The sequence below is a fragment of the Sycon ciliatum genome, chromosome 1, assembly GCF_964019385.1.
Source record: "Sycon ciliatum chromosome 1, ocSycCili1.1, whole genome shotgun sequence".
In the NCBI taxonomy this organism is placed as follows: Eukaryota; Metazoa; Porifera; class Calcarea; order Leucosolenida; family Sycettidae; genus Sycon; species Sycon ciliatum.
In genome coordinates this window covers 88,283,115-88,305,324 of record NC_088643.1, presented here as the reverse complement: position 1 = coordinate 88,305,324, position 22,210 = coordinate 88,283,115, and the positions used below count along the sequence as shown (strand labels likewise).

General features: G+C 45.4%; 3 protein-coding genes across 4 annotated transcripts; 2 read left to right on the top strand and 1 right to left on the bottom strand.

The window, feature by feature from the left end:
- Window positions 1-98: 98 nt before the first annotated feature.
- Window positions 99-7,178, top strand: LOC135806215 (syntaxin-16-like). Its single transcript, XM_065320371.1, has 8 exons — window positions 99-605; window positions 1,460-1,563; window positions 2,351-2,510; window positions 4,207-4,369; window positions 4,676-4,785; window positions 5,481-5,624; window positions 6,142-6,222; window positions 6,609-7,178. The coding sequence occupies exons 1-8, from the start codon at window positions 525-527 to the stop codon at window positions 6,711-6,713; spliced, it is 948 nt and encodes a 315-aa protein (XP_065176443.1). The 5' UTR covers window positions 99-524; the 3' UTR covers window positions 6,714-7,178.
- Window positions 7,179-8,342: 1,164 nt separating this feature from the next.
- Window positions 8,343-12,057, bottom strand: LOC135806216 (alpha-ketoglutarate-dependent dioxygenase alkB homolog 7, mitochondrial-like). Of its 2 annotated transcripts, none has more exons than XM_065320373.1 (5): window positions 11,707-12,057; window positions 10,894-11,036; window positions 10,514-10,544; window positions 9,545-9,669; window positions 8,343-8,969 (listed from the first exon to the last, which is right to left on the bottom strand). In XM_065320373.1, exons 1-5 carry the CDS (start codon window positions 11,713-11,715, stop codon window positions 8,774-8,776), a joined length of 504 nt encoding a protein of 167 aa, XP_065176445.1. In that variant the 5' UTR covers window positions 11,716-12,057; the 3' UTR covers window positions 8,343-8,773. The 2 variants fall into 2 exon arrangements, with proteins under 2 accessions (XP_065176445.1, XP_065176444.1); XM_065320372.1 differs by having other exon boundaries at window positions 11,664-12,056.
- A 129-nt stretch (window positions 12,058-12,186) lies between these two features.
- Window positions 12,187-18,501, top strand: LOC135806214 (lysophospholipid acyltransferase 7-like). Its single transcript, XM_065320370.1, has 6 exons — window positions 12,187-12,605; window positions 13,938-14,064; window positions 14,858-15,187; window positions 15,397-15,595; window positions 16,086-16,278; window positions 17,503-18,501. Exons 1-6 carry the CDS (start codon window positions 12,394-12,396, stop codon window positions 17,852-17,854), a joined length of 1,413 nt encoding a protein of 470 aa, XP_065176442.1. The 5' UTR covers window positions 12,187-12,393; the 3' UTR covers window positions 17,855-18,501.
- Window positions 18,502-22,210: the final 3,709 nt, after the last annotated feature.

Here is a 22,210-nt window from a genome sequence, read left to right as displayed (position 1 = left end):
CAGGTACATGTACGTGCATGCAGTGCTTGGATGCATGTAAAGATCGTGACAGCATTCACCGCGATCCGGCGTACATGTATCGTTATCGCTTTTTTATTGTTGTATTTTTGTTCTGACTTCTGTTTAGTTGTCAGCAAACAGTAAAGACGACCCAAAAGGCAAAAGCAAAGCCTTGGCCCCGGCCCAGTCTAACGAGTGACGACGAGAACACAGTACTGTCAGCAGCTGTCTTCAACTTAGTGCAGAGTGCCACAAGAAAGTTGAAAGCGTGCTAAAGCATTCCAACCGGGATAAGGGAGAAATGAGGATTTCGGTGTTGATTACTATCTAGTAGATCTACGTCCTTGGTTACCATCGCTAGAATCTAGAAGTAGACCTAGTACCTACAGACCAGTTCGTCCGGATCTGCTGTGTAGTCTGTCCTTGTTCCCGTTTCGACGTGAACCAGTCTGCCCAGCCTAGCGCCTGTCGCTAACAGTATTACGCACATTAGTCATTGTCGCTAGTAGTATTTTATAGCAGCTATGGCTACTCGACCCCATACAGACCTGTTTCTTCGACTCAGACACGAGGCCTTGGCTGAGAGGAGAGCGGAGGAGGAACAGGTTGGTATTATTACAAAAATGGCTATACGTGTACGTATTTTTTCTAGCACAGCAGATGCTTATTGCAATATTGGGACATCTCTCTCATGAGCTCACTTGAATTTTTGTGACCGCAACCATTATTTCCCTACATGTACCGTGGGTGGAGGTGAGCGTGGTTATGGGTGGTTCGAATAGCGTGGTTATGGGTGGTTCAAATAGCGTGGTTATGGGTGGTTCGAATAGCGTGGTTATGGGTGGTTCGAATAGCGTGGTTATGGGTGGTTCGAATAGCGTGGTTATGGGTGGTTCGAATAGGGATACAATCATGTTCTACTCACTGTGTTACTGAGGCGGTGTTAAAAAAGAATATTGATTAGAGAAGAAAGAAGAACTCCTGGAACAAACTACAGTGTGTACAGCCGTGGGAGTGAGTTATAAATAATTATCCCTGAGTGCATGCATGTTGCTGAGTTCAGCGTAATGGCGTGCCATTAGCAGAAATACAAAGACGAAAGGAGACAAGGAGACCGGAAGAGTGCTTCGGCGGAGACACAAAGAACGTCACATGAGAACTCACAAGTGTTCCGAGTCACAGAGGAAATGCAGTGACGCACTTGAATACTGCAATCTGGTGATTTAGTTTGTTCTATTTAGATTCCTTGAACAAACCGGCACACTTGCCAAAGTACATAATATAACTGCATAGAGACTGTCTGCTGATATTGGACAGCGAGTGAAGAAAAGAAACTTGCTTTCAAGCACGGGGCCTTGGATTCTTCCCATCATACCCATGGAGTCTCTGTGCTCGCCTGTCTTGTTGCCACAATCATGTGGGGAGCTCTAACATTTGTATTTGCACATCTTATTCCCAGGGAACAGGGGACAATATTGCACTGGTTGGATCAGCACGTGGCACCCGTGGAGAGGAGAGCGTTGCATTTACTCGCGGCGGAATTGCGGAACTGCCACCGGAATGGTGAGAACTAGCAGACACTTTTATGTTTTAATTAAGGTGTCTAACCACTTTGGTAGTACAGTCATGTATTACAGTTGTGGCATGTTGATATTGACCTCATGGCTATGATTAACTAACCACCTCTGCCTCTGGGCTGCATGTTCCTACTCCTATCATTGCGACTCACGCATGTTCCTACTTCTATCATTGCGACTCATGCATGTTCCTACTTCTATCATTGCGACTCATGCATGTTCCTACTCCTATCATTGCGACTCATGCATGTTCCTATCATTGCGACTCATGACTGGGCTATGCACACACTGCCATGCTGCTTTTTATTTTCGTGTCGCTTTTCACCATATATAGTAACATGTGTTCAGTACCCCAGGTGCTGTAAACAGGTTGGATACAATTTGGCTGGTCCGTTAGCAGCTAGCAATTGGGATATGGGACCAGTTTCATGCATCACATTTCCATTGAGATGTGCTAGGGCTTCGTGGAGACAATACTGAATGTGCTGTTTGTGGATCTGCAGGGCAGAAGATGTGAGTATACGATGTACAGTGCTGGTCGGTGAAATCCAGTCGCGTCACTCAAGTTTGTGCCCTTGCATAATTTCGCAGCCCGGTGTTCGCAGGTCTAGGGCTGCGCAATGCCCGGCGTGTACTTGAGTGACTCTGTGACTGGATTTTATTGAGCAGCACTGTAGTACCCCCAGACTGCATATTGAGATTGCGATCATTTCTGTCATGAGGTGTCTTTACCCCTGCTGAATTTCTTTTCGCTGTATGGTGTACATGTGTAGGTGCGACGGTGTGGAGGAGATCCAGTTCGAGTTGACGAAAATCAAGCAGAGGATCCACGAGTTGCAGGCCATTCATGACAAGCACATGAATCGACCATCGTTTGATGACACCATGGAGGAAGAACACGAAATTGAGATCATGACTCAAGAAATCACACAGGTACTGGCAGAATCATCACATTATGTTCATACACTCAAGAAAAGACATGCTTTGTATGATGAAGTAAAGAACTCTTCCTCTCCTCTCCTCCATGCGCTCTCACACGGCCGACTCACTGCTACCCTCGGTAGCCATTACACACACCAACAGCCATACAGGGAAGGGTTGCAGGTAGATACTGAAATTCCTCCTGACAGCTCGGTTTCGCCCGTTCATAAGGCTCATCAGAGAAGGTGATATTGAATAGGATGATATCAGGTGGAGATGGTCAGATTTATACTACAAAACATGGGCGCAAGATTACGGGCAAAGTGTGAGAATGAGAAGTTACAATTCTCCAGCAACACAGTGCCAGGGGTTCCAAGAAAATGGCAGGTGAGACAGGTGATTGGATGTCTCACCTGCCATTTTCTTGGAACCCCTGGCACTGTGTTGCTGGAGAATTGTAACTTCTCATTCTCACACTTTGCCCGTAATCTTGCGCCCATGTTTTGTAGTATAAATCTGACCATCTCCACCTGATATCATCCTATTCAATATCACCTTCTCTGATGAGCCTTATGAACGGGCGAAACAGCTGTCAGGAGGAATTTCAGTATCTATCTGCAACCCTTCCTTGTATGGCTGTTGGTGTGTGTAATGGCTACCGAGGGTACAGTCAGACCTCGCTTAACCGCACACATCTGTTTTCCACAAAAATATCCGGATAGGCGAGGTAACCGGATAACTGAACACACATACTGTATATGCATGTATATGCATGTGACATGTCAAAAGCAGTGACATCGTACATACATGTACATGTAGACGGGTCCTATGCAGTACAACTAGTAGCGTGCACAGTATGTAAAACAAGTGAGGAAAATGACAAGTGCATGCAACTGAGTGCTGTCCGCATACACCCAGCAGGTCAAGGACCTCATTTGCTTGTACAACTCCCTGATACTAGCTTCTGCAAGCGCTAGCCAGCCACATGCAACCGGATACGACGAAGCTTTTTGCACACATTTTAACCAGTTTGTACACAAAATCATGCACCGGTATGCGGATCGCGAGGTCCGGTTATGTTGTATGCATGACATATGCTGCACATCGGTAACCAGCGATTTTCTTCCGGATGGCGAGGGATCCGGATAAACGAGGACCGGATAAACGAGGTCTGACTGTAGCAGTGAGTCGGCTGTGAGAGCGCATGGAGGAGAGGAGAGGAAGAGTTCTTTACAATACTGTAAATATACGAAATTTCAGCGCTGCAAAATTTCGGCACTTCACGATTTTTGACATTTCGGCGGCGATTTATTTTCGGCGTGGGGTAGAGGGCATGGTATAGTGCGACAGATGCTGTGAAAAATTTCATCGGCGTTTTAATTTAGGCGTTTTGGGTCGGTGCCGAATATAGCCGAAATTAAATAGCTGCCGAAAATTTGTATATTTACAGTATTGGCCGAATAGTACCGTTCACCATTTGAAATTGTATGATGAAGAGCAAGCAAAAAAAGAGTTTTGTCCTTTCAATTCTGTGCAAAGAGGGTTTTCGGATAATTGATCGTTTGGATAGCTGACGGTTGCGAATAATCAGCTTTCTACTGTTGAATGAATGTTACCTGACAATTCAACAGCCGGGATAAGTGAGTAACGACTGCTTGCTGGATAGTTAAGTTCTTTGTACTGATTCTTTCCTTCTCCGATTTCTTAGATGTTTCATCGATGTCAGAAGCTGATTCAAGGCATAGGAAATCGGGGTCGTGGCGGAAGTAACCAGGAAACGAAGGTGACAAAGAACGTGATGTCATCGCTTGCGTCCAGCTTGCAGGACTTGTCTGTGACATTTCGAAAGGCGCAGTCATCGTACTTGAAACGTGAGTGTCATTTGGCCAATACATGATGTACATGTAGTAGAATATTAGGTTACCTTTCTTTTTTTTAGACTATCACCTTTTACTAGCCTAGTACACTGCCACTCTTCACAGCATGTTTGAGACCGTGAATGACTTGAAAGAGCACAGTTCTGCTAATAAGGAAAGGATAGGACTGGGGAACTGCTAACATAACCAGATTCCAAGTACGTAATGTACATGTAGTACATGTAATCATATTCTTCCTTCTGGCGGATGCACCACTAGTCTTGTTCTTGGCTCATACAAATGTCCCTGTATATTGCGCAGGATTGAAAAATCGTGATGAGCGGGAAAAGCAGCTGTTCGACACTCCGGCAACACAGGTTTCTAGCTTCATGGAGGAGGAGAATGTAACCGAAGATGAGCTATATGATCGTGTGAGTGCCAAGTACACGCCAGCAGTCGTTATTGGCTGCTAGTGAAGTCTGGTCGAGTTAATGAAGTGTGGCACTGTAGCCTGCAGGGTTTCTGTTCATGTCGCCAGGAAGCTCCCTGAATTCTAAAATCTGCCCAATGACGAGTGTGCAAAACTAGGAAAAAGAGCTTGGCTTCTCCCTGTACATGGTGTTGTCCCAAGTCCTCTCCTCATGCTTTGGTGTACAGTAACACTGGGTGCAGGAGAGCAGGGGTAGGGTCTGGTTAAAGCTGGTCAGGATGTTGGTATTTTCGAATGCCAGCATCTTTATACTTCAAGTATTCTTATTCTGAACTTGTACGTTAAAATATAGCGCAGGCACACTGTGCATGCAGTGTTGAAAAACCCAATGAGGCTTAGAAACCTTTGCTTCCTGCCTGGCACGCTCTTACATGATTTTTTTCTAGCCTGGATGTTCTTTGGCTGCACGTTCTTCAACGCCCAATGCAACTGTACTGTCTTGGTGAATTTGCTTTTAAAAAGCAAAGTTTCCTAAAAAGTGTCTTCGGACTGTTTTGATTGGTTCATCCTCCTACTTGAGTTACTTCTCAACTGGCATTCAGACGTCTATAGCCTCCTAACATTAAATCCATGACATGTTGAAATCAGCAATTGACAGTTCCCTCCATCTCTCTGTTTGAAATATTCCTTTTTCAGGGCTTTACAGAGAACCAGCTCGGGCTGGTTGAGGACAATTCTGCAATGGTGGAGGAGAGAGAACGGGAAATCATCAAGATCGTGCAGTCCATCGCAGACTTGAATGAGATATTCCGGGATCTGGCCACGATGATCGTTGAGCAGGTCGGTAGACCGGTACTAGTAACTTGCTATGTTTTAAACCGTATTCTGGGTGGAACTTTCATGCTACTAAACCGATTTCCGAAATGTTAGGCATGGAAAGCTTTTTGGGATTCGTAGAGCATGGTAAGCTCAACGGCTGGCTCGACATCATAGAGATCCTTTATCCAATGACATCATTAGTAGTGCTTTCAATGAATTCAGTCGATTTCTGCATGGTCCGGTCGTAAGGGGTTATGGTTGTGATCAGTTTTACAAGCCACATGTACACATACGTCATGCACATGGGTGTTTGTAAATTCTGACAGGAGAGCTGCTGTTCCTGACTTTCTGGTTCGAGTTGTCTGCATATTTGCATGTGGCCCACAACTTTGCTACCTGAATGGCTTGTACATGTACCGTAGTGCATCTCCCTTGTTGACATCTTTCTCATCGTGCTAGCATGTCACATGTGCACCTTTCATGTGGACTGTATGTTGTAAAAAAATTACCGTTCAATGCGTTGTGCCGTCTGATACAGGGAACCGTATTGGATCGAATCGACTACAACATCGAGCAAGCCGCTGTAAAGATCGAGGAAGGTGTTGTTCAACTGCAAAAGGTACATACTTTAGTCCTGAAAAACTATTTAGTTCTGAAAAACTTGGTATATCTATTTCGGCTGCTCAGTGTAAGATACATCAAGTAGTTTTGCGTCATGAGGAAAGTTTTCTATGCAGAGGGTAAATCAACTTTGAACAGACGCTGATGGTTGTGTGACTAACTACTCTGAAGTCTGTGTGGGTGGAAGACATCCTGCACTGATGGGTGCCATCTTCCATTGGTTGGGACATTTCTGAATGATTGTATCTGATTTTTCTCTACTACTGTGTGTGTGTGTGTGTGTGTGTGTGTGTGTGTGTGTGTGTGTGTGTGTGTGTGTGTGTGTGTGTGTGTGTGTGTGTGTTTGTGTGTGTGTGTGTGTGTTTGGGTGTTTTGTATGTGCAGGCGGAGAAGTCTCATAAAGGCACTCGAAAGATGCTATGCATAATCGTCCTTGCTTTGCTTGTTGTCGGTGGTATGGTCGTATACATCGCCTTGAAAGTTAAATAGTGTCATACTTGTATGATTTGAGTCATTTCAGTTGGAATCGGGCACTCCTGCATTAGCCGCTGCTGTTGCTGCAATCTGGGTTCCATGTTTAGGGTGTGATGATAATGATTTCCTGCTTAACTATGAGGACACGACCTAGTGCTGCCGTTCATGTATCCCATTATAGCCGACGGTGTGCTGCTCTGCTTTATTCTGTTGGCAACTCCGCCGGTATCTTCTGGTGAAGTGGCTGGTCTGCTTCTGTAGAGATGCTGTTGATGTGACAGCTCCGGCCTGCTCTACCGGGGTGCTTGGCTATCAATTTAACACCCCCCCCCCCTTCTTTTGGAAATCTGTTATCTTATTTCAACATTAGATCAAATGCATGACTGCCTCTTGTCAATTATGAACTCGTTGCCAAGAATTGCATAATGCAAATTCAACAATCTACAGTGCTGCTCAATTAAATCTTATCCGGCGGTGTCAGTCAAGTTTGCGCCTGTGCTAGTGCACAACCTAGTGTTGACAGGTCTGGCACTCCACAGCGCCCGGTGTGGACTTGCTTGATCGGATTCCATTGAGCAACACTGTAGTTTGCGTTGAAGTGTATGCAGAATGGAGGCTAAGAATTTGCTTGCTCTAGAGAATGTCACGGCTCAATGCTCACAAGAGCTAATCGTAAGTCATCCTCTATTGTATTGGTTGTCTGATGATTGCCTAGCGGCTATGAAATGAATGGTTATAATGATTTTGAAGCATGGCACACTGTGACATGCTTCTCTGTAACTCGTACTTCGGCTCATATGACTGCACCAACATGACACGGTCATCATTACAACAGTGACAACTTCTTTATCTGATAACGTTAGCTGCAGTTCCCGGCGGTACTTTTGAAAAGCACACATAATAATTATTTTTTTGGGTCCCAGAGCAACTGCATGTTTGTCAATCGGCACAAGTGGAGGACGGTTGTCACACCTGCTATCTTATGATCTGTAAACCAAACTTTACCAAAGCCATATCAAAACTATTACACAAGTGACTGACTTTGCACTGCACTTGCTTCTACTAGAGCAAAAATTCCTTTTCTCTATTTCTCTTGATGGAGTGAGACGATCACATTGATTAGATCAGGAAGTTGTATAGAGTCTACAACTCCCTGGTTAGATCTACTAGCCATAGCACATTGAGTAGGAGGTACAGCGCTAGTGGTGCACTAGCGATTCCAGCTGTATACCATGGTACACATAGCGCCCATAAGTGGTTCCGCTGACTCACGTTGTAGTATACTTAGCACCTACATGATTGTATAGACGATTCCGCTGATTCACCACCATGACATCATTCATGTGAGTCAGCGGAACCGCTTATGGGCACTATGTACATGTATACAGCTTGAGTCGCTAGTGCATCACTGCACTAGTGATATCCCTGTGTAGTGGTTTTGCCAAAGACAAGTCTCTTTTTGTTTTGCTTTTATGTACTTTCATACTCCAACCTACATGTATGATGATAGAGAGGAGTGTCATGGTAGTGGGGATGCGCACACTGAGTCGACCGCGAGGGATGCCCAGTGACCCAAATAAGGAGAAGAGAAACTGATCGTGTATGACCGCATGTGCACCAAGCGAAGAGAGAAAAATAAGAGAATTTAGTAAAAGTCTTTAGGGCCACAGAAATATACACACCCGCGGCACCGTGCATGTGCACAGCTGATGATGTACATTGTAATCCTTCTCATCATAATCTGGTAAGTCAAGCAATCAAAGTCGGCAGGAAAAGCATGAATTGGGTGGGTCAAATTTTTAGAAATAAGGTCCGGACCGAGTGATAGACATGAGGGTTATAAACTTATAATACAACTACCCCCCCCCCCCCCCGCAAGAAGATAGTGACTACAGTACACTGTATATAGGAAATAGTTGCACTAGCCGCTAGTGTATTTAGGCAAACTATTCCAACAAAACTGATCGAAACTTGCCTCAATAGGATACTACAAGAAAATTCAAGTATGTGTGCTGAATATGTGAGAGATGTAGTTTTATTGTCTCTGAGAATAACAAATTTGAAGAAACTTCCTGTTAGCTATAAACAGGTTTGTTCTCTGCGTCAAAGGCACTATTAAGATTAGGTAGAACAGTTTGCTGATTCGCTGGTCTTGCAACCGGCTGGCGACAAATGAAGGACATCCGCCGGCCACGCTGCACAGGTGTGCCGCGGAAAACCGATTCCTCCGCCTTCAGAACCTCGTGTGTGTACAAGTAGCGGGCATCACCACTGAACAAAAGAGTCAACAAATAGAAAGGGTTGTAGGTCAGTGGAGTACAACACCTCCGACTACACAGTGATAAGGACACGTCATCTCGTCAAGAGCGACCAGTAGGACTTTGCAGTTGATATTTACACCATTTTAAGTACATGCAAATGTACATAGTAAATTCGCATTTCAATCAAGAATAGCACCGTACATGACTGTACTGCATTGGTCATTGAAGTACAGCTCCAGAGTAACGTAATTGACTAATCGTACACTTACACAGTAATCACATACATTGTGACCTAAGTGAGCACACTACATGTACATGTGCAGTTACCATGGTTACACACAGGGTCTAGTGGATATTTCAGGCTTTGCTGTCTCTGTTCCGAACAGTGCCATGCAGCAATAGGCAGTCCTCACACCAGGGGACTTTCACTTTGACCTGTTGACCAGGTTCCTACAATATTTTACTGTTTCCATTCGCTTCCATGTAATTGGGCGACACCGCCCGTTTGGTTCTGCGAATTCAAATAAAAATGTATCTACCTACCTCCTAACGGTACGTGTACAGTCAGCATGGCCGTGTACTTACGTAATCACATACAATGAGAGACGCGGCAGGAAGACATCGACCATCTTCTCTGGCTCCTTTTCATGCTTGAAGCGCATAACACAGTCCGACAGCAAACTCAAACCCGCTATCGTGTCTCCACAGAACTGAGTCGGACAAAACAAGGACAGAATGTAGGGCAATCCGTGGCCTTGTTTGTCATTTTGAAGTATGTCTACCACATAACATCAGGTACTACTACTCGATCAACAGCAAACCTGAATTCAGCCTTGTGAAAAAAGACATGGGAAGATTGGCTCAGACTCAGACTGTGCGGTCAAAGAGCTGCAGTTCTTCCTCTTACTGATCTTTGGAAACAGAGCTATAGCTTCACCATGTGGTGTCATGGCAAGGGATTTGGCTAAAAATTGTGTTATCTGTAACAAATAATAATATTATACCGATTATACGGCCGGTAAAAAAAGTAAATTATCGTGTCCATTTCTGAAGGAAACTCACGACGACCGCTAACACCCGGTAAACCCTAGCGGCATATGCAGCGCCTAACGGTGGGGGTGAGTGGATAAGTTTCACAACCACTGGCACAAGTGCCGAGAAACCCCATTAGCCACGGCCGGTACACAGAATGAAGAATGGAATTCGGTTGCGACTCGTACCGGGGCTTCACGCAAAAGCGATCACCAGACAACAATAGGCTAAGGATAACGTCTTTGTATGAAAGTCTCTGAGATGCACCCAGATCTCGTCATGCCTCAAGTTCTGCTCAGGAATGCTCTACCCAGCGGGCAGTGAGTACTCTGTGAACAGACTCGGAAATATCCTAGTAAGCGGCGTGTGTTTGGAGTAGCGGAACACTCTGTTCAGACGGTCAACCGACAAGTGTCTCTATATACCCAGGGCAAGGCTGTGTCTCTATAATACCAGGGCAAGGCTTCCCAGTACAGTACAGCATTAGTCAGAAGGGTACCAGTAATACGACCGGCAGCATACCTTGACGGAATCAACATGTGGCATGATGTACCTACAAAACACCACAACACATCAAGTAGAGCACCTCTTAATCCACATGCTTCTATGTCTACTAGTGTCATGAACATGGAAGTCTTCGTCCAGACTGGTCACTCAGTATCTTTGTGCAGGAAATGCCAGAAATGAACGCGAATAGTGCACGCATAAACGCATGCGGGCCTGCATACACACAAACACATGTACTACCGTAGGCTGTACGCAGTGTAGCCTACACTAACATCACTCACTGCTCCATCACACTTCACAGCAAGTACATTGCCCAGGTTCATGTACCAGTACATCTGTTGTGGCAGCCCACTCCGGCACTCGCCCATCACTCCGACACTCGCCCCATCACTCACCCATCTGCAGACAGGTCCAGAACATGAACACGCGGCCGAATGGTGACATCATTGCCAAATGCTGCTCTTCGCATCCGCTCCACTACGGCACTGTTTTCTGGCGACCAGCGAGACTTCTCCGTTTCTCTGTATCCCCGGATCACCTTAGCAAAAAAAAAGACGAGTACACTACTATTGAATATTGCAAAATCGTACAGATGAATCAAGTATGACCTCGATAGCTGTTCTTCATCCTCATCTCAGTCACAGTACAGCCTTCTTTTTAAAACCACTGGAATTCTACTATTCTACTGGTACAGTGTATTCTATGCCTGCAGATGAATTTTCTCCATGTCACTTGTTGAAATCCGGGGTCGAGCCGCACATCGTTTCGAGTACTTTTATCTCATGTCGACTCCCTCGGCCTGTATAATATGGCTACGACTCCCTGGTGATCTCCTTGGCGTGGGACCATACCGGGGAGCTCCCTGGTGCATACGGGATACATGGTCCAGTCCCTCCTACCCGGTCAGTGCCGCTGTTCATCCCGCCCTTGCCGCTATCGCGGCGCCTGGCTGGATTCCGCGGTAGTGCAGCCCTCGTACTCGTGCAGGAACCTGCACTGCAGTATAGTAGTGCAGACGCGTACCAGTGGCACACCCCCTTTATTTTTGCAAAAGCTGAATTGACATTTTCATAGCTACACGGTAGTACACGAGCTGGCTAACCAGTGACATGCTCAGCTGCACTGTTGTGTACTAATAATATGTCGTCATACAGTTCGGGCTTACCCCGTCCCAATGATCATACTGATAGTCCAGGTGATCCACGTACTTGGAGCATTCCTGCACCAGCGATTCTTCCTCTGCTTCGCTGACAAATCCAGGTAGAACACGGGCACTAGCGTGGGGCAACACACCTGATGGGCTGTGGAAATCCCCACAGGAACGTTTCTGAATTTTATGACAGGGTACGAGGCTGCCTGTACTGATCACACTCAGACCAGTCAGGGAGCGATGAGAACATAGCCGCCTCAACATGATCATATCAGCAGATTTACCTGCCCTAGGCCCCTACTGCCCTAGCTACCCCTGCTATTGTTTTCATTTTCATTCAGCGGATCGGAAAAACAGTTTCTTGGCCCAGCCACAAACAAAGCAAAGCTAGCTCGAGTAATAATCGTCTTGTGCATGTGCTGCTACTGCACTGAACAGAGGTCAGTGAAAGCGATTAGATCTAGATGGGTCGGAGGCGCGGCTCAGAGCGCATGGAGGCGGGAATTCCCCGCATGCAGCCAACAAGGCCGCCGGCCTGACAATTTTTGAAAAATTTACTGGGTGTGTTTGATTCGAAGTTACAATTTGCAGTTCTAGTAATCATTCTGTTCATCTTGCTCCTAAACCAAAGCAGGGCTGTAGACGTCTTTCGAGGCCGTGCCTCAGTTCATCGTTTAGTCTCCTGCCTAAAGAAATAGTCGTATTCCTACAGGTGATACTTACTTGGTCCGCTGTGCGGAACAAGATGGATCAACAAGATGTCATCTATTTGGCCGTCCTTGTAGCGTCAATTTTACTTGCACATATCTTCAGACTAATTCCTCAGCCTGGAATCAAACAAGTATTTGGAGGGATCATTGGCTTCAGCATCGCTGTTTTAGTGTGTGGGTGGCAAGTATATCATTCGTTGATTACAGCCTCAGTAAACTACATCTTCATTCGACACGTCAGCACAAAGTAAGACCATTTGCCAATGTATGCTTTCACTGAAAGTACATGTACAGTGTAGTGGCGTTTCAGCTAAGAAGAGAAGTTTGCTCTTTCTGGCCAGCGCTGGATTGTCTTTCTACTTTAATATCCTGGTAGAAAAGGAGAAGGACAAAATGTTACGAGTTATGACTAACTGTCCACCAACGTAACCAGATCATATACAGTCAGCGAGTGCGACAAAAGTTAGTCATAAGGCCACCTAGAATTAATTCGTTGTTTCGGGTCACTTCACTCATCCGTACCAGGGTCGGTCGGTCGGGTTTATTTTTTATTTTATTTTTTATTTTGGTTACGTCCATGTACATGTACATCGAATAAGTTGTCCATCTAGCCAGTCGATCAAATCTGACTGTTGTGTAGACCATAGACAATCCAGCGCAGTCATTGTCCCATCAGATCCAGGTCCCCTCCAGGACCAGATGCCTCGCTGGCAAACGAGTCTGACCGGCGAGCAGCTCTCACCTTGAAAACTTCTGTAAATAGCGACAAGGTGGCGGAGCTGATTTTTTTTGTAAATTTAGTAAATGACAGGATGCAGCGCTTGGTGACGACGTTGTCTTCTATCTCCGATCCGCAATCGGTCCTGAAACAGCATCAGCTGATTTAGCCATGGCTGCTTCTGAGGTCGATTTCTGGACTGCTATTATTAGGGTCACGTCGCGTGTGTAGTCTGTACATTTGCATGCACTATAAAAAAAAAGCATTTTGCGGTCGGGTGAAAAAAGACGGTCGGTCGGGTGACCCGAAACAACGAATTAATTCTGGATGGCCTAACTCGTAACATTTTGTCCTTCTCCTTTTTTACCAAAATTAAATTGGCTCACCATCCGAGTTAAACTTTAATATCCATTACGTAATATCCACCACTCCCCATAGTGCAATGTAGTTTGACGGATACTTTTTATATCCCTGTGGAGTGTCATCACATAATAACAAGAGTACATGTACATAACCCCAAGAGTAATAGTATGCAGCTCTCATTATGGGGTCTGGTGCGGCGTGCTGCCCGCATCACGTAGCCACGAACGGTGGGCCATTGCGTCGTTATTGATCTGCTACGGTTTCAGGTTTCCAAATCCGCTTTTCTCGGAGATTTCAGATGGGTTTGTACATGTATGTGTGATGTTGCGCACAGGTATTGCCTTTGAACTTACCATATTGCACGTGAAATCGCTGAGGCTAAACTGTAGGAAGGCTAAAATCCAGGCAGCTGGATGAGCTGAGTGCTTCTCTATTCTCCTGGAACTGAGGTCTTGTCATCTGATATTGATTTGATACTGATGTGCGCGTACCTTCCAGATACAATCACATCCTCTCCTTCGTCTTCTGCTTCGCATACATTGGTTTCACCCGAGTGTCGTTCTTATTGGGCTTGGAGCCTATCGGTGGTCATACCAATGTCATCCAGTTAATTCTGACAGTCAAGGTACTGATGGCAGTTTCATGAGAACAGCTTTTTTGTTTTGTCTGTGTCCATGACCCTGCATAAGACAGGCATACTCAGTAGTTGCTAGGGGATAGAGGTCAGAGAGTGCTCGTGTTGTAGTGCGTTATTTTTGATGTTGTTGGTGTGTGGAAAGTCAGCCTTCGTCTTAAGTGTCATATCCAGTTGTGTTTCCGTCGTCTCTCCGTAAAATGAAGTTCTTCCGCTATGTAATCCTGTCGTCAATGGGACCTATGCATAATCTTTCCGCCATTTGGCTTTGCTGGGCAAGTCCATTTCAGTCGTACTTTGAAATACACACTGTAATACCAGCCCTGCATAGAATGTCATGTACTGTACAGGTATGCTCACATGTGTACTACAGCTGACTACACCTGCCAAATATGGGACAAGTTCCCCCACAAAAAGGCTGCAGCCATGTTTTATGCATATGATAGGTGCCATGGAGTCATAAAATGCGACAAGGTGGTGATATGCCCCTCGGTATACGGCTATATGCTGTATTTTTCGACTTCCTGATAGGTGCCATTGTCTATGTGTGAAGATGGCACATGGCTGGGAGTAGTGAGAAACGGTCAATTACAACACTAGCTATGACTGTACTGTAGGCCTATATCATGTTGCACGTGCCCAATGAGTGTTTTTATTCTGAGCAGACGAGTCCCATATGAAAGTCATACACTTGCAGCTATAGCTACTGTGCATAATGTTCAACAGGCATATGTCAATTGTAATTGATAGTTCTGGTGCGGTCTTGTTTGGTGTGTTGATGCAGCTTGTCAGCTTAGCCTTTGACATTCGTGATAGGAAAATCAGCCAGGAGAGCAACAAGAAAGACGAGGACAGTCGCACAGCTATATTTTATCGTGATGAATATGACTCTGCTTTACTTGGATTCAAGATGCCCACCACACTACCATTAATCCCGGACATAGTGGAGTACTATTGTTTTGTCTACTGCTTTGTTGGGCTGCTGACTGGACCTTTCTTCCGCATCTCTACCTTCCGTCATGCTGTATGGCGACCTAATGCTGGCTCGCTGCCTACATTGAAGCCGTCTTTACTGCGACTGGCACCGTTTCCTCTGTATGCTGGCATTACATTTGTAAGTTTCAACTCTCCCAGCAGTTATGTGTGGGCATCGTGGTACATACAGTACAAAATGAAAGTACATGTGCCTATGTTCGTGGTAGTTCATAATTCATGGAACTTGTGAATCATCCTGTCCGTTTCGACACACCTGCTGGCACATCATCCTATACGAAGTGAATCCTCCATGTGCTGTGCCCTTCTGAAACTCTTCTGTGTGATTAGATATTTGCCAAGTACTTTCCACATGCCTACTTGGGCACTGATGAGTATGGAGAGCTACCGTATGTACACAGAATCCTCTATGTTGTTCCTGCCTTCATTGGCTATCGCTATCGCTATTACACCGGCTGGTCTTTGGCTGAAGCAGCTATCGTTGCCTCCGGTGTTGGGGCATATCCTGTGGAGACAAAGCCAGAAGCAGGTAAGGACAGATTGCTTATAGTGACTGTTTCCACTGCTGCGTGTAATGCTCCATTACCATCAACACTGTTAGTGGAGTTGACTGTACATGCAGCACATTACAAACCCTACTTTGTCTGTTCCAAGTGCTTGTCCTAATGCTCGTCCTGGAAAGTGACATGCTCAGTGCTACTTGGAACTGCTGTTGCATAAAACACAGTGCACCTGACAGCATGCGGAGCACATGGATCTAGTACAATTTTTACAAGTACTTCGAAGTACATGTATGTGACGAGGCAAACCAAACTTTTTGCATCGGTGCATGCATAAGCAAATTGTTTTGTGAAGATTATACCGCGACTATTTCTTGCATCCAGAGTCATGTACTGGCACGTGTATTCGTTGTAGGGTGCGGGTATGTTCACGGGGCCGTATTTCACTTGCCACCAGCTAGCAATTTTCAGTCAGCTAGTGTTTGTTCTATTCCCTGGACCTGTTTGCTTGCTCCCAAGGCCAAGGACCGACGCAGCCATTGTCAGATGGGAAAAGCTCTGGCCAGTTGGATTTCTCTGCCGTTTACAATCTGGACGTATATCGCATTGAAACAGCAACGGATATGCGCACTGCCATTCGTCACTGGAACATGAGCGTGCAGTGGTGGATGACATATTACATCTACAAGCGATTTCCATCGAAATCGTTGCGGTGAGTGGATTCATTATTGGCTGAGCGGGTATCGGCGACAGCATATCTCCTTTGTTGCTGGGTCAGGGGTGGGTTGAGACTGAAAAATAAACACACCGTAAAGTCGCATATGAAAGTTGGTTTATTCTTGTACAAGCCGATGTTTAAATATTGTTGTTTTGTACGTGTATGTCAAGCAATGGAACTTTTAGTGATGTCACAGCACTTGGCATGTACACACATAGCTTTAGTTATCACTTGCTGCAGGCTTATACTGTTATAGCGACCATATAAGTGCAGTTGGAAAGCAAAGACAAGTCAGAAAATTCAGAATCCATAGCGAAAATCCTGCAGTACAAACACTCTACTGAAAATACATGTGAATGCATAGGTTCACTAGTTGAGGGAATGAAAAAGGGAAAAGTCTGAAGAAGACATTGACCGTCACCACCAGGACTCAAACCAGGGACCTTCGCTTGAGGCCAGCGATGCTCTAACCACTGAGCTACGGTGTAGTCGTCATCTGAGCAGAGACCGTTCAACATTTCCCTCAGACTTCGAAACTCACGCTTCCTGTGAAGCTACAATGCGTAGCTGTGTATCTATCAGGTGTACACTCAGAGCGAGTTGCGGCAGCTCGAGTCAGTGCTCGGTGCACCTACGATTGTAGGTACAGAGCCTTATACAGATACAGAGAAGGCCTCATGAAACTAAAGCGTTACAATTTCACCTCATCTCGTCTCCCTCTAAAACTCGCAGACGGGGTGCTGATATGCCCCTCGGTATCTGCTGTTGGCGCCCGCCATCTTGTTTCACCCCACCCAGCTCGCCCATGTGCATGTCACTGTAATGTACACGATTGGCACATATCATTCATCCGTGCAAAGTTACCCACACTTGTAGCAACCCATATCGAACACATTCTTTGGACTTTGTAGTCAGTGCTGTCCACACGGGGGGAAGAAGCCCAAATATGCACAGAGAGCTCAATAACCAATGGGGGTCTGTACTTGCCTGATGATGGCGCACCACTCATGAGTTACGAGGATGCCTTGATCCGATGTTTGTTTTTTTGTTGCTTGCTTAGTAAGTGCTGTCTAATGTTCGCTTGTGCGTGAAATTCCGAAGAATATACTTTCAATATAGCAATACAGCCTTAGTTTCCCATATCTGTACCAGAATCACGTGTACATGTATGTAGAGTTTTATTTGTAGACCTCAACATATCCTGTTTCTATTGCCCAGGTTTCCGGCAGTGTGGTTCACTAGTGCTTACTGGCATGGTGTGCGACTCGGCTACTACCTATGTTTCATGTCCACTGTGCTGACCAGCCTTACTGAAAGTACATGGTGGAAAGCAACAGCATTCCTGCGGAAGAAGGGCCCAATGTATGAACGGGCTATGCTAGTGATCGGCTGGTTCCTCTGCTTCCGCTACTTTGAGCACCTCGCTGTTGGTTTCATGCTCCAGCACCCCTCTATCGTATTCAAGTCCTGGTCATATACATACTTCTTTGGACATTCATTAGCGATATGTGTTCTAGTTCTGGCCATGCTCCTCACAGCAGTGGTTCCACCCGAAAAGAAGAAAGAGTAGGACTGTTTTTTACTTGTCGTTATGCTCTACTTATTTATTGAAGAAATTTCTATAGAACAATTGATTTTTCAATGCTAAAGTTGCTTTTTAGGATATGTTTCCCCTGCCTTTGGCATTATGGAAGTGACATTTTGTCTTCCGTTTCTTTTGCAAAATTGTGGACCCCTTGTCCAGCTTTCTTTTTGTCTTCCACAGGACTATTAGATTGTTTTTGCCAAGCCATCCCTCAATAGACCACCAATCCCATGAGAATACACTATTAGAACCCATATACATTGTACATGTACTGTACTACCACTGCAGCAGTACAGGAATCTGCAACATGCATTTTTTTATGACTCCCTGATCTACACCTTACATGTGTGGCTAAAACAAACCCTGCCTAGCTAGGTGGTAGCATAGTACGCAAATGGCATAGATCATTGAAGCATAGCAGGCGAATGGCCTGGATTTTAGCATTTGTTGCGTCAAACTCTAAAATCTTCCTTCGTGCCTTTTGTGTGTAGTACTAGTAGTCACCCTTATAGGCGTTGATATTCATTCCATGGAGTGGTCGTCAGGTGCGAAAACAAATAATGACCTTGTAATTGTTTCGGGTCTAAAGGATTCCTCTACACAACCTATGCAAATTGATGAAATGGGTTTCATGAGGCGTCGCACTGTTTTCCGTGCACTTCCCTGTCCCCGGGGAAAATTGCGATTCCGCGGCCGCGTTTTTTTGCGATTTTTGAAAAGACCGTGTTTTCCGCGATTTTTCCGCGTTTTTTGAACTTTTTTGTTGCACTACACGCACACACAGTGCACTGTTCGGTCAGGAACGTCTCATCGTGGCGGCTTTTTACTCAAATATGACGAGTGCTTACACCAGAGACTTGTAACTGATTGATTTCACTACATACTCACTGAAAATTGCCGCACATCAATATTCTTCACCGCAAATTCACCGCAAATTATGCCGTATTATGCCGCGTTTTTTTGCCAATTTTTTCCGCAAGTTTCCCTGGGAACAGACTTCCATAGGAATAATCCAAATTTCAAGCCGATCGGCCAATTTTCGGGGTGAAGCTTCCGCTGTAGTACAGTTAATTAAAAGCACTAGATATGCCAACCTGTGGCACTGCTCCCCAATCAATCACAGACATCTATGCATGGCAGAAGGAAGTTTTCCTCCTTGCATGGTACATGTATCTATGTACTTATTCAGCATACTAAGCATTCTATCATCATCTGCATCCACTACATACCGTATATTCTCTATTATAAGCACAGGTCTTCATTATTAGCACAGTCTCTAATACTAGCACACTTTGAGTACCTTTCGAAACATTATAAGCACGGTCTCTATTATTAGCACGGTCTTGTTGGAAATCAATGCGGCATGCATGATATCTAGCATGTATTTCTTCTTTCTCTGTATGGATGTATTGGTTGAAAAAATATAAGCACGGTCTCCAATATAAGCGCGGGGTAGAGGGGTGTTGAAAAAATATAAGCACGGCGCTTATAATAGAGAATATACGGTATACAACACTTTGAATCATGCAGAACACTCATATCCTATATATAGGATCCGACAAAAAAAACTGACATGTACTCTCTAAAACGGCCCTATAAGTCAAGCGATAATACTGGTACTCTTGAAAACTTCTGAAGAGAACCTACTGATACTGCCCTAACACCTTACGATACAATTTAGGCACACAAGTTATCCCGGGCGGAAGCAGGGTCATGATTATTAAGGGATACGAACGGTGCCATGCGCCAATGCAATGTGTGCAAGTGCACTCAACGAGGCATAACTCAGTCAAATCTCAACCGAATTCAATCAAAATACCTACGAGGTAGCAGAGATCCTCAGCTGTCGGCTCGAAAAACTCCGGGGTCGATACGAGCTAACGGGCTGGAAGCAGGGAGTAGTACAATACATGGTATTGTACTACTCCCTGGCTGGAAGCATGCACTCGAACCTTTTGCTTGATTTCTCAGGATGTAGGACGACAGGAATACACCACATGCTGTACAAGAACAGTGAGTCAGTCAACTAAATAACTACTTTGACATTGATCCTGGCCATGATACATGTATCATGTACATGTGTAAGACTGGTACTCTTGTCCATCAATAACACAACGATCGATGAACCAAAAAAAGCATCCAATTTTTTTTCATTCCGGCCGAGTCTCCTTTTTGAGGGGTTGCCGGCTTGAAACAAGCCTATTTTTTGTTTTGGCATAGGGGAAGTTACGCCTAAAATCAAATTTTCACCAGTTGTAGTCTTTGGGGTGGAGTCGAATGGTCTTGGTCCGAGGAAGCTGAAACGCTCCCTTCCTCCTTTATTCCCAATCGAACTCGCGCACTTCCACCGAAACTGGGTGACTGCGCCCTACTAGATGGGGATGTGTATGCAAAATGTCACTAAAAGTGCCATTTCGCTCTTATAAAAGCCCGGATGACCGCTATTGGCCCATATGTTGTAGTCTTTCGGACGCTGAATCGACTGGTTTTGGTCCGAAAAGGCTGCGATGCAGCGTTCGGCCCTTATTCCCAATCGAACATGGTTGAACAAGCGGTTATGTGCTCCTGCGCACACCAGTCACCTGGTCACCGCGCCAGCAGGCAACAGATTTCACACCAAGGTTCAACTCGAGTGACAGAAACTCGCCCAAACATGCTGTAAGTTGTAGCCTGCAGGCACGGTAACCAGGTGACTGGTTTACGCACGAGCACGTGACCACTTGTTCAGCCATGTTCGATTGGGAATAAGGGTCGGACGCTACATCGCAGCCTTTTCGGACCAAAACCAGTCGACTCAGCGTCCAAAAGACTACAACATATGGGCCAATCGCGGTCATCCGGGCTTTTATAAGAGCGAAATGGCGCTTTTAGTGACATTTTGCATACACATCCCCATCTAGTAGGGCGCAGTCACCCAGTTTCGGTGGAAGTGCGCGAGTTCGATTGGGAATAAAGGAGGAAGGGAGCGTTTCAGCTTCCTCGGACCAAGACCATTCGACTCAGCACCCAGAAGACTACAACTGGTGAAAATTTAATTTTAGGCTTAACTTCCCCTTTAACATGAGTGCTGTGAATTCACTTCTGGTTTATGTCCAAATGCGTGAGTCAAGCGATCGCCGAGGGAGTGCACTGCGTTTGCTACCGAGCTGCACACTGGCGTATCGGTATGCACTCTTGCTAAAGCCTTTATTTAATACACTAATTTTTTCTATGGAGAAATTACAGAGCTCCTCAATGAAATCTAAACACGCGAGTCAATGTCAAGCTGGGCGCTGTGCACTTGTGCATCGTATTTCATAGAGCAGCAGCACTGCACATTTATGTTACATGTAGGTCAGGACTATATCAAGTAAGTAATTTCTATTATAATGCCGGGGCTTTAACTCCCTGCTCGAAGGTCTGCAGCCACCATATCCTGCCTGCAGATGAGTCACATTTCCAAGGACGTGGCCCCCTGATCAGACATATTTCGCAGAAGTTAAACACCTGTGCATGCAGCCAACTCCAAGCTCCCAATGACTCCCTACTACAGCCCTGGCCAGAGATATCTGACCTCATGATGAGCAGAGAGGTGTGTGCGGCCCTCGTCGCTATTATATTCATGAGGGCGGACTTCTCTGGCCAGGACTGTGTAGTTGCACTGTACACGCACTGTCTATATGTCATGCATGTAGTGTGCGTGTGTGTGTGTGTGTGTGTGTGTGTGTGTGTGTGTGTGTGTGTGTGTGTGTGTGTGTGCGTGTGTATTGACTCCAAAGGAAGACTGGCCCGGCGTTCACTTGCCATGGTCAGGCTGTGCAATCACACATTGTTGTAGTTTTCTAGGAGTTCTTGAATTGAATCTAAGAGCTAAATGTTTTCCAAGGATTGTCATGGAAAGTATTCACGAAGACATTGCAGCAAATGGCATACTATATGTACAAGCAATTTTTCATGATAAAAGATGTGTGAAAACAATACCTTTAAATAAGCAAATCAGCACGGATGAAAAACAGCTACCACTGTCCGGCGGTATAGCTCCACAGATTAAGCCTTGAGGAACTCAGGCAACTTCACCTCCTGCAGCATAAAATTGTCGGTCTCACCAACCTTGGGCATTCTTCCCTTCATTCGCTGGAATGGGTCGAATTCTTTCAGAGGATCAACCTCAAACACACTCTCCGTAAATTCCATGCTAGCTGCCGCCATAGGGCCGAGAGACGATGTGTCCAGCTCTCCGTAACGGCGCTGAAGGTTGTATTCTTCGTCCTTGAGAGTTTTCAAATCGTCACGAGTAGCACCAACAAGTCCATGTTCAGCTGACTTCTCTTTGGACTCGTATTCACGGATTTTGTTCACAAA

Coding starts and splice junctions, on each gene's coding strand:
- LOC135806215 (XM_065320371.1), top strand. CDS start 525: ATGGCTACTCGACCCCATACAGACCTGTTTCTTCGACTCAGACACGAG. Junction 4,786..5,480: donor AAGATGAGCTATATGATCGT/GTGAGTGCCAAG, acceptor TTCCTTTTTCAG/GGCTTTACAGAGAACCAGCT. Junction 5,625..6,141: donor CCACGATGATCGTTGAGCAG/GTCGGTAGACCG, acceptor CGTCTGATACAG/GGAACCGTATTGGATCGAAT.
- LOC135806214 (XM_065320370.1), top strand. CDS start 12,394: ATGGATCAACAAGATGTCATCTATTTGGCCGTCCTTGTAGCGTCAATT. Junction 12,606..13,937: donor ATTCGACACGTCAGCACAAA/GTAAGACCATTT, acceptor CGTACCTTCCAG/ATACAATCACATCCTCTCCT. Junction 15,596..16,085: donor GGAGACAAAGCCAGAAGCAG/GTAAGGACAGAT, acceptor CTTGCTCCCAAG/GCCAAGGACCGACGCAGCCA.
- LOC135806216 (XM_065320372.1), bottom strand. CDS start 11,918: ATGATCATGTTGAGGCGGCTATGTTCTCATCGCTCCCTGACTGGTCTG. Junction 9,670..10,513: donor CACATGTTGATTCCGTCAAG/GTATGCTGCCGG, acceptor TGTCCGACTCAG/TTCTGTGGAGACACGATAGC. Junction 8,970..9,544: donor CTCTCATTGTATGTGATTAC/GTAAGTACACGG, acceptor TCTTTTGTTCAG/TGGTGATGCCCGCTACTTGT.